This window comes from Myzus persicae, unplaced genomic scaffold, assembly GCF_001856785.1.
Source record: "Myzus persicae strain clone G006 unplaced genomic scaffold, MPER_G0061.0, whole genome shotgun sequence".
Taxonomy (NCBI): domain Eukaryota; kingdom Metazoa; phylum Arthropoda; class Insecta; order Hemiptera; family Aphididae; genus Myzus; species Myzus persicae.
In genome coordinates, this window is record NW_019101750.1 from 240,157 (window position 1) to 252,289 (window position 12,133).

A 12,133-nucleotide genomic window follows, 5' to 3' on the forward strand; every position below is an offset into this window, starting at 1 on the left:
GCCCTATATACGTGTACCATTACACGTACCATATCCTGTACCCTATACTCGGGTATGTAATCCCTTACATTAGATGCGATCTCATAAGGTCGTCGTTTTGTGTACGTGAACTCTTATCCCATGTGGACACTATTCACCGTATCCCGAGGAGTAATATAAGATTACCTACCTCTCCGGCCCACGCCCGACCGCATGACCCGTCACCGCGGCCCCGTATATATATTCTTGGTCTTGTTAATAAATTAATAATATGTGTACATCCGTAAACTTTACGGCGGAGTGTTGTTATTACAGTGGTGCGCATAACGTCGTCGAATACGACGTGTTCAAACGCACCCGAGTATATTATAATCCCGCGGTGTGCGCAACTCCGGTGGTACGTTTAATCTAATTACTTGGTCCGTGTGTACGAATAGCAACACCAAAATATATAATAACACGGCGTAGGTACCTATATGGCTGTACGGCCATTGTGCGCAGGTATACAATATAATATTATTAGAGCAACGTGCGACGTGTACAACGGTCTGTAACGTTACATGCGCTCCAAACGCCAGCATAATAGGTACTGTTCCACCCTATAGGTATCAGAGTATGTTTCGTGCCCAGCTAGCCGATCAAATCCTGTGGATTTTGGGATTAGATGACTGAATGATTATCCGGATGAAGACAAAAGATTATATTTAATAGGAATTTATCTATAAAAACAATCCATAACCATCTGGTAAGAGATAAACGCGTTATTGTGTGGAAAAAAAAACAAGAACTAAGACAAGCTACAGGTTATTTGTGATTATGCCCCGCGCACGAAAGACCGTCCCAAGTGTGTTCATGACGTGTGAACCTGTGCTAAAAATAAACGTAGTAGTTTCTGGGAAAACAACTAAAACGTTTAATAATGCGCTTTGGTTTTTTTTTTACAATATTAAGAACAAGTTATATCCACCGTAGTCGCAGATACGAAATTGGTTGTAAGTTGCTACTATATTATAATACGTACCATTAGATTATTATAATTGAATGGTTTTTGCTCATCTTGTATTCATCAATAAAATATTTATAAAAATAAAATATCTCCGTAGATAATTAATTACAGTTGTAGACACAGATATATAGAATAAACTAGATTGGTAACTGCGGCACAGAGCCTATGCAATTTTTTGAAACTACCGGCCGCCATTTTAATCGAGGCCAATGTTCGTTATCACTCGTGTTTGTGAGATAGCAATAAATAATTTATATTAATAAAAATGATCTATGTTTATTATCAACCATGTTATCAAGTTATCAGCATTAAATAGTTGTGATAAGATCCCTATTCCCTAGGACTCTTTTTTAAATAGTGGATGGTTGCTTCACGTATTATCATAGTTAGAAATCTGGTTTATTCTATACATCTGTGGTTGTAGGCGGCATAAGATGTTATAGATAAATAGTATTAACTATAAAGATAAATCTTAATACTGATGTTGTAGGTATTGACTAGACCGAGCTCAACTAGAAAGCATAGAAACAATGATGATATATTTTTTATTCAAAATTGTCAACGCTAAGGAATGGCAATACTATAATACTATATTATATTTTACGCTTCGATTGATTATTACGTTTCAAAAGGTAAAGCATTATTATTAAAATATTTCAAGTGACATATAACTTTGATAAACCGTAATGATAACATATTTTAATCATTCAGTGCAAATATTAGAGACGTATTAATTGTATTTTTGCCACAGGAAAACTAATGACATACATTTATGGGTCATATCATATCGATCAAAACTTTCAACTGTATATATAATTATTATACAGACTCGTCGCAAAATAAACTATGTTGTTATTTATTCTTTTTTTTTCGGGTTCAAAATGAAGATTTCAACTGTCATGATATTATAATTAATAATATATAGAGCACATGCGTGTTTTTGTAATATTATGTATGATGTACATTGTGTATAAAATATATAGGAAATATGATTTACAATGGGTTTTAACAATTTTTTCATAACATGTTGAAAACATAAATATACCTCAATAAATTTCAATTTTATAAGTCAATTGAAACATGTGTTTTCCCGAAAAATATCCCATTGTACAAATGTAAGCACACATTCATTTAAACCGTTGCACGTTGTTTATATTCATCTTTCCATAATCATGTTAAAATATTACATACTGTAATACACTGTATACCTCTAATAACTGTCAACACTCGCATGTGAATAATATTTCATTGACATTTTACTATAATAATATATAATAGGAAAAAAAACTTGTTCGATTTACGAGATAGTCTCATCTCGTTCAAATAATACACTCATTTTTGGAAATAATATTTATCAATATTCATCGATCCGACTACAGAAAAAAAAACAGAAAATACGATAACATTGCAAAAATAATATATGAACGCAATTGGTTTTGTTTACACAAATCACAGTCTAAAAACATAACAAAGCAAAGGTTTATGTTTTATGCATTCAACTGTAACTAGTTGTGCGAGTACTTTCAACAACAATATTAACCCGAAATTTTTTTTTTTATGATTATTTCCGCTGCACGCCATTAATAACACCTCTTTGAAAACGATTGTATCGTACAAATCGCGAGTAGTTGTTGGGCTAAGATTGAGAACATTAAAAAATCGTCCAGGTGGCGTTTTATGCACACCATCGAACGTTTCGATGCCGATCCAATAGTGCATTGTGTGTCGTAGAAGTAGAGAAGTCAGAGAAGACATGTGTTAGGGTATTTATTAATTCTGCAGAAGCATTCTGTTTTCTAAAACCTAGATCATCGATTTCACCGACTACTGTCCGTAATATTTATGTAAAATCGATTCCGCTGAACTCGTACAAATTAGGCACAGCATAATTGTAATTCGTACATAATATTAAATACAATTTAGCTCACTTGTTTATTCTTTAGTTTCTAATTGAAAATCGTTTAAAATGTATGGAAATAAGAGAAACGTTAAGAATACATATATTAAAATACAGCTTATTTCTGTACATCACCACCGGACCTTCGATGACAATATCCACCGATATTGGTGTGGGTACATAAAAAATGTCGCCTTCGCACTGTTCGTATAAATTATGATAGACATAGAGGAGACTTGAGTCATATTACGCTGAATAATTATGGTCACCGTATAGTATAGGGAGTGTCCGATGGGTTAGTCCAAACGGAGAGCATAGAAAAATAAACAACAAACGAATTCAACGAACAAACATATTATATTTTTTTTTTTTTGCCACGCACGACCGTAAGAACTAAAACACTTTACGGGGCGTTTTTAATTTGCCAATCAGTAGCAGTGGACCGAGATAAGGGTAGAAACCACTCTAAACTTCTGTTTGGCGACCCTTCGCTCTTTGGGTTGTACCTATAAATATATACCTACGTATTATACGCGTAACTGTCCCGTGGTCGAGCGGACCGGAAAAGGATAAAGGGAATGGCTTTGTTTTTATTATTATTATTATTTTTTTTTTTTTTTTACTATCGTCATTATTGTTTTCCTCGTTCTCTGCGAACAACAAACAAAACACCTTACCCGGACCACAGCACGAATTCGATGTTGTCCCCGTGCTTCTCCTTCATCGCTTTCACAGCAGACTGGACCAGCGTCCACGGCGAGTCGCACCCGTAATCGCCCAGTCTACCGCCGCCGAACGGCAGACTGGGCCGTTCCATGACCAACAGTTCCTGATCGACCGCCGACCGCTTGCAACCTGCAAATCCAAACAGTTCGCGATTTTTTAGTTTATATTATCATTATTTCAAATCATGACAGTCAAGATACAATACACAGTGTTTAACATAAGCAACCGGCAAATGTTATATTAACAATAACTATACGAGTAATGAATTTTATTTTATTTATCATATAATATTGTAATTCAAAATTGTCATAATAATTATAAAAAATACTGATACATGTATGTTATTTTTGGTACACCCATACGTTTAATATTATCGAAATATACTATAAATGTTAGGTGAATAATATTGTATTCTTGTGTCATAAAAAAAAGTCTTTCGAATGAGTGTTGACGAATAATTTTTCAAAAGCTTCAAAGAAATATTATATGAATACATAGATAACAATTTTATCAACTTTGAGCAGAATAACTCTATTATTATACGCCCACGACAAATTAAAGGATTTCAAACTTACCAGACGATTCTGTTTACATAATATATTATTATATACGGCCATTAAAAACCAAAAAGTTTCAAAAACTACATACCACCGTGGGAACGCTCCAGTAAATTTAGAGAAACCGGCGAACTTTTATAAACATAAAATAACCGCAACGGTTTGTCAACCCAAATCCGCTAATCAAAAATATAGTTACCCTTACAGTGAAAAAAAATGTACTTATTCAATAAACTTTCGCGGTTCAATCAAATGCATTGCTGAGATAAATCTATTGTTAAATTCGCCAACGAAAAAGTATCGATGTTTGCAATTATTTTCTTGGCTTAAAGCCCTGTTTCTAAGGTCCCATTGGCTGTGTATACATTTTAAATTTATTGTTCTTAAAGAGTAACCGTCTCACTGAAAGTTAATTTATCATTATTTGTTTGGCGTCATTGGAGAACAATTTATAATACATTATAAATAATTGTTATTCAAAAGAATGTTTAAAATGTTGAACTAACCTATTATCGATAGGACGGGGAGACTGGTACGATTGTAACGCGTATGTAATGTTGTGATTTATATCTGATAAGATATGAACTTTTTGCATTTTATTATGTTATTTGAATCAATAAATTGACTTATAATGATCAAAGAAATATGTTTATATTGAATCTTCATTTTCAAACAAACTACGTACGCTAATCGTACACCCATACAAGGACTATTGTAACATGCACTTTTATCAATTTTAAATACCTAATATTCCTAGTTTAAAAGTGAATCAAGTATTGTATGAGTTTATGTCATAAATATCTAAAATATTTTGAAATAGTATTTGTAGAATAGAAAAAAACTTCGATAAAAAAGTTTAAAAAAATGACTAACAAGTTAAGGAGATAGGTATATGTTTCGACTTTTATATCATGAAAACACTGCGATTTAATACTAACTAAATTAATTGTTGTAATCAAAACTAATGGTATTTTAATAAGAAATAAAATTCAAAACACTTTGTTCCCTTCAATTAAAAAAAAAGGAGGTAAACATGATAATATAACTGTATCAATAAGGGGATATAATTTATCGTGTATTTATCTTATGTATTCATATATAATATATACATGAATATATACGATTCTGATCAGAACAATGGGCGTTTTGGTTAATCTATTATATAAGTTATTTTTTGTTGACATTCTTGTATTGACTGTGGAGTTATAAACACAGAAAATGTAGAAATGAATATATTACACGTGCTCCAATCATCCCGTGTTACAACCTTATTCTGTATCCAGCCCCAGCGTACACAGATAATATGGTTTTATTATTCTTCGATTCAAAACGAAATGTGATGTGACACCCAAAAAAGCTTTGAATATTTTTGTCTTGAGTAAGAATTATACTGTTTTTGAGAAATAGAAGGTGATACTTAACATAACCCGAACACGTTTATTTTCAGTTCTTAGCTCGATAAATACGCAACCAACACTATTTTTCATTCCCAACAATTTAAAGTACGACTTTACACGATAATTTAAAAGTCAACAACGACTCCAGCTTACACAGAAATGTTTATTGGGTATATATATATACACACATAAAGTAATAAATGTAATTCATGTAACAAAAATGACTGAAATGTCACATCGTTGTGTAGTGTATACTATTCTATGTGAATTCTTTATCCTAAATGCTGTATGTATAGTAATCCCGGATGTTTGTAATTCGTCTCGTCTGAACGCTTTGTTTGGAAAAAGAAGTTATAGTACAGATAAATATACATAGGTAGTTCGAGAATTGGAAACGTTTTGGTAATAGTAATTTTATGTAAATATAAAAGTAGGTTTAGACTTTTTTTAAAGATACTGCTATTCCAAAATTCGATGAATATATATGTGACGCGTACCATAATATTATGAAAAATAATCTATACGAGTACATGATACATATGTTGCTCTGTTTAATTTTCACACGCATTTATAGTACACAAAAATGGAAATTTTTTTTGTGTATAAAGGAAATTATTTTTATCTAATTTAAACCTTTCGAAGAATTATAATACTAAATTAGAAATACCATATTGTACTTTAGTTCTTTAATTTTTACGAATCACTTCTATATTATATTATAATAATATGTCATCGTCAATAGAGAAATATATTATTTTAGTTGTTAAAATGTATTCAAATTACAAACAATTTAACAAAAATTTGTACTTTTATTAACAAAAAACATTTATTTTAGTTTATACAGTAACAGAAGAAAAATGACCTTGAAAAAGTTTTGGTGTAATATACAATATGATTCCATGTGTCTATAGTAAATATTTTACAAAGTTATTTATAAATGGGTTATCTTGTGTATTATAATATTCGACAAATTATATTATGTGTATTTATTATTATATTTTATGCAATAAAAGTTTGTGAAATATTATACAAATATTAGTTAATTGTTTATCATCAAGTGTAAATTCGTTTTGTTTTTATTAATTCGATTTGTGGTGTGAAAAATGGTACAAAACGTCATTAATAATTGGTTTTAGTTGAATTAACCAAAACGGGCAATTGATTAAAGTAATAATGTAAATGTTCGGTTATAATCAAAGGACATTCAATATGAATGAAATTCGAAATGAGAATATTATTGTAACATAAATATTATTACATTAGTCTGAATGTAATAACGAGGTATTCGTCTATTAATATTTTATCGATGACAATGAAGGTAAATTATAATTTGAAATTTATATTAAGCACCAGGCATTTATTTTTATAAAACGTATTTTGTACTGGAGTTAGTTCTGAAACACTTTCAGGAAATATATTGTAAGGATTTTTAATTTCTTATATTCCTACAGAGGATCACACGTGATTTTATGTTATCAGCTTCTTTAAAATCTATTTACTCATCATTAGTGAGACCCATTCTTGATTATTAGTAGATTAGGTTGGATCTATCGACTTCTTGCAATTACCATATAATTGAGTGGGTACAAATAATTGTTTTGTGTTTTGTTTCTTTTCTTTTAAATATAAATTTATTTTCTCATAACTACACTTATATTAGCCAGCTTAGTTTGAGCAGATTATCAGACCACCGGAAAATGTTTTATTTAGCGTTTCTAAGCAAATTTATAAGTTTAGTTAATACAATTTATGGAGTATTTCCTTTATCTGAAAAAATCCACTCTCTACATCATATGAAATAATTGCTCTCTACAAAGTTTGATCGTTTGGTCAATGAAGAACCCTGGCTTTGACTAAGAATAATTTTTTGAATAAATATTATGTTGCTATACTATAAAATTGTAAATTTAAGACCCTTAAAGATAATATATACTTGTATGTAATATTTATATAAAATTAACTCAAAGGAAAATTATAATATTTACGTACAGGACAATATCCGTATTCGTTCACTACTACCTTATAACAATATTTAAGAACTTATCTAAAATTACTCATTTGATTATTGTAATCATCGATCAACGTAACCAAAATCCTAAAATATTATGTTTTCATATAACACAATACAATAAATAGCGCCTAAAAATCTAAAAACTGTAGTAGCACACATGTATGTCGGCTATAAATCGTTAACATCCAAACCTCCACATAAAACTCTCACAAACTGCTTTTAAAAATTAGCTGTTTCGAAATTAAATGTGGTTAAAAACTTTACGAAACGAACCCAGGGCCCGAGTATCGCTGAGGGATGCGATGGTGGTTACGAGAGACCAATGCCAGTCACACTGAAAAACGTCCAGTCACGCGTGTGTGTGTGTGTGGGTAAAATATATATATATAAATGTGGCTTCACCCACAATTTTGGTTTGATTTCATCAAAGACGGCAATCACATGGATCCCGAGATTTTTTCTCACATTTTACTGCCATCCACGAATAATGCACATGTATACAAAACCGAATCAAACTTTATTCGCGTTTAGTCCAATCTTTCTGTGGCACTCTTTTCGGCGGGGTCGGAAAAAATGTTTATGATACCGGCGGTGGCTTGCGGGTGGGAAATGCATATTCGGTTCGTGTCCGAACGACATCCCCGGGCCACCCAATTTAATCATATCACAAGAAGCCGATCGATATAGACTCGAGACGCTTGTAATGCGCGGACAACATTTTTCGCCATCAAACGGCACGAGTTTCGCAAAAGTTTTCACCATACGACGACACTCGTGGTCTAATCGGTCGCGTCCAGCTGCGCGCGCAACTCGCGATTACAACTCAAACACTATAATAAACTGAATAATAAACAAAACAAAAAACTTATATCTATAATATTGTAATCTAATATTGTATAATACTCACTTTGTGCGTAATCGGCGGTGGCTACATAATTCACGTCATAGTGTATGTCGGTGATGTGCCAAAAGTATCCTGAAACAAGAGAAGATAAATTTTCATCCGGTCTGCTACTAGAACTTTGCGCCGATCCCTCGAGATTCGCCTCCGCGACGCGTACGTCGGAGTCGGCGGAAAGCGCCGGGTGGGCGAGTGTTTGGCGCGAGGAGTGGCGGAGAGGCCGGGAGATTCGGTCGCCGTTCTCGCAGGTGAGGGGTGGTTTTTGTCAGGGGGGTAGGGAGCACGTGGGTTTGCACGCGCAACTGCCGTATTATTACGTGTACGCAATACGTGGAGTGCACGGCGCTGGAACCGGGTGGAGTATCCGGATTCGGGACGCCGCGCGCTCCCCCGGGAGAGCTGGACGAGGGGCTTACAATGTGTCACGGATTAGAGCAAATTAGTATTAATAACTTTACGGGCAATGCATATTGAACGCGCTTGGGACACATACACCCACTCACACGCATATATATATATATATATATATATATAATATTATGTAAGCGTGTACGGTGGGTACTCAGTGTGGCGAAAGCGGCGAGTTGCGTGGCGGTCGAATCACCGCCGCCTCGTATAGTAGGTAGGTATGACGATGCGGAGTGAGCGAGAGGAGTCGGACGCGGTGACCGGAGAGAGGGTGCGAGAGAGCGAGGGCCAACGGGAGAGAGGACATGCCGGGATGTTATGGCATAATATGGCTTTCAGCTCCGAGCAATTTATAAATATCAATTATTTCGGTCCCTTTTAGAAGGCCGAAATACGTTTCAGTCGATGCCCCCTGCCCCGTCCCCACACCGTTCTGCACAGCTCCCGTCAACGCGCCAACAAAATTATATTATAATCTCGATAAAAAGCAATTATTTATCATTTTCTTCTGCCACCTCAACAAACCATGTCGTTTCGAGTATATATACACATATATGATAATGCGCTAATATACGCATATAGGTACCAATATAAAGTCACAACGATACACATTACATTAATTACTACTATTGAATTAGTCCATAAATTATTACGGCAGTGCGATATAATGATATAATAGGTACAGGCATGGTATATGTAATGTCACGAAAACTTGCAAGAGCGTGAAAAGTTTACAGCGGAAACTATACATAGATATGGCGACAAAACCGTTCGATTAGGTACGTAGTAAATGAAAACACTAAAATACGTTTAATGACAATCGAGAGTCGGTTTCTGATAATATAGCGGGAAAAGTTACGTGTACAAAATATCAGCTTAAAGTTAATTTATCTAAAATCAAGAACGTTAAATACGTATTTTTCTAAACATATGTTGATATGAGTATAATTTATTAAGCTTATATACTCTTATAATAGTTTCAAATTCAATGCTCAGTCTGTACTACCATTTTCATAACTATGACATAGTTGAAGAAAAAAATTGAATACGACATTAGGTTCGATACATAATAATAGAACCAATAAAGTGTACATTTGGCTTTTATATTTACCCCTCTACTCACTGTTATTATTATTATTATTATAACCCAAGAATACACTGCAACATTTTTGAAAACTTAATACGGATTGTACATTAAATTTCCAACCCAATGACCACAGACATACACATGAAAGGAAATATTCAAAGCGAAAAATATACATTCGTTATTAAAAAAATAATTGCTTCCTCAATCTGTAGAAAAACTAAAATTGTTCCTACCTAAAGAGTTTTTCTTAACAGATCGTCTCTAACGTCGAGTTACAAACACATAATGAACAGATGCTCCTAAAAAAAAAAATAAAAAAAGTTAGATAAAAACTTAAATTAACTCTTTAGAAAATAGTTACATTTTCACAGAAATGTATAGGTATATCAATATTTTGTCAAACACCTGGTATTATTTAAGTTAATTATTCAATAAATATTATAACATTTTATTATAATTGTCATATAAAGTTAATTTTTAAAAAAAAATATTATGTATAATGTTAATAGATAAATCATTATATAGGTACCTAAACTAAAATTTAAATACAGGTTTACGTGTTAAACATTATATAGATAGTCAAGTAATTACAGAAATTCATTTTTATTGGAACACAGTTAAATACTTATTAGTACTTATCAATCTATTCACATACATTTAAAATACATGAAAACAATATTTTTAAGATAAATCTTCGAATATAAATTTAACTAAAAACTATGAACACACCTTATTTGTATCTATTTTATATTTTATGTATATTTTATCTGTTGCCAATTTATTATTTTTCTAACTTTTTTCATTAGCATACAAAAAAAAGCTATGATTTTTAAAATCCTTTTTTAAGATAATTTATTATAAAAGAAAGATACAAACTCATAAACGTTTAAGCATTACACGATTAAGAGAAAATAATAATTTCGAATTATACATAAATTGTTATTATTATTTTAAGTTTTTCATGGTAGAATTTTGATTAAATTTTGCCCTGAAAAATCGCTGGTCCTAACGAGGTGTAATGGCGATGCACGTACATTAGACTTAATTTGATTATTACGAAAAAAAAAGTTTTATTTTACATTTTTAATGGCATTAAAACATTTTCATCATTTGATTCATGTCACTGGACTGTGTAATTTACTAAACAAATTAAATTAGGATAAAAGTTTTTATTTTAATTAATAAAGAAACAAACAAAAAGTCTTAAGTTATTTCCAGCAGGTCATTTATCAAAATTTGAAGAAAATAAATAAAAAAATACAAAAAGTGATCGTGTACAGACGTCGTGAAAAAATAATTTAATTTTGTTATCTCAAGAAAGATGTGATAAAATAGTGTACAACAAAATAATTTTGAGTTTGCACCACTTAAGTATATTGTAATCTTTAGACGCCGTCACCAGTGTCTAGCCGCAACTATATTATAAGTTTGAGTGCCAGGGATTCCCAACGTCTGTGCTTCACTTTGGGTGTGTCGCGTAATCTTTGACTATTTATTATGTGTGTTAAACATTATAATATTGCACAGTATAATATTACAACATTATCTTGGACATTTTGGTAATTGGTTATATTTAAGTTGATTGTTATTGTTCCCCGATAACCGTTAGAGGCACCTCGTAGTTTATCATGGTTCACAGTTCTCTAATAGGTAATGAAGTGGTGTACTATAATATGTATAGATATATTTATTTATATATGTGTACCGTGAAAGTCTATAAAGTGGCCAAAGTCTGTCCCGTCGAGGTAAAAATGTTGGGCTGCCTTTAGTTGGACATACATATCGTTAATTTTTATATTATCCATAATATGACGGTTTGCATTAACACCGTTACTCATAATATAAATTCATGTTTTGATGTTCGTGATTTCGTGTCAAACATTACGGATATAATATAGCCACATATATAATATAAAAATAGACGTTGGGTGTTTTTCGAATAACTAATTGCTCCCCTAGAAAAATCAACGAGAAAATTATATTTATAGAGCGCTAAAATATAATATACATACATCATGATAATAATATGTCTTACGAAAAACCAGACAATAGAGGCACTACTACCGACGACGACGTGCAAGTAGTTAATCAACGGCGGCGATGCAATGAAAATCAAACTAACCTAACCGAAATGTATTAAATACTCGAAACGTGTTCAACCCAG

General features: G+C 32.2%; 1 protein-coding gene across 3 annotated transcripts in view; it reads right to left on the reverse strand.

The window, feature by feature from the left end:
• The window catches only part of LOC111030319 (acid sphingomyelinase-like phosphodiesterase 3a), a 194,599-nt gene that overhangs the window by 94,365 nt on the left and 88,101 nt on the right, over positions 1-12,133 (reverse strand). For all 3 annotated transcript variants that reach the window (XM_022309747.1, XM_022309746.1, XM_022309745.1), the window contains 2 exons: positions 8,481-8,549; positions 3,560-3,737 (listed from right to left, as the gene is read on the reverse strand). In XM_022309747.1, the coding sequence (XP_022165439.1) occupies positions 3,560-3,737; positions 8,481-8,549 (247 nt within the window). The remainder of the gene's footprint in view (positions 1-3,559; positions 3,738-8,480; positions 8,550-12,133) is intronic.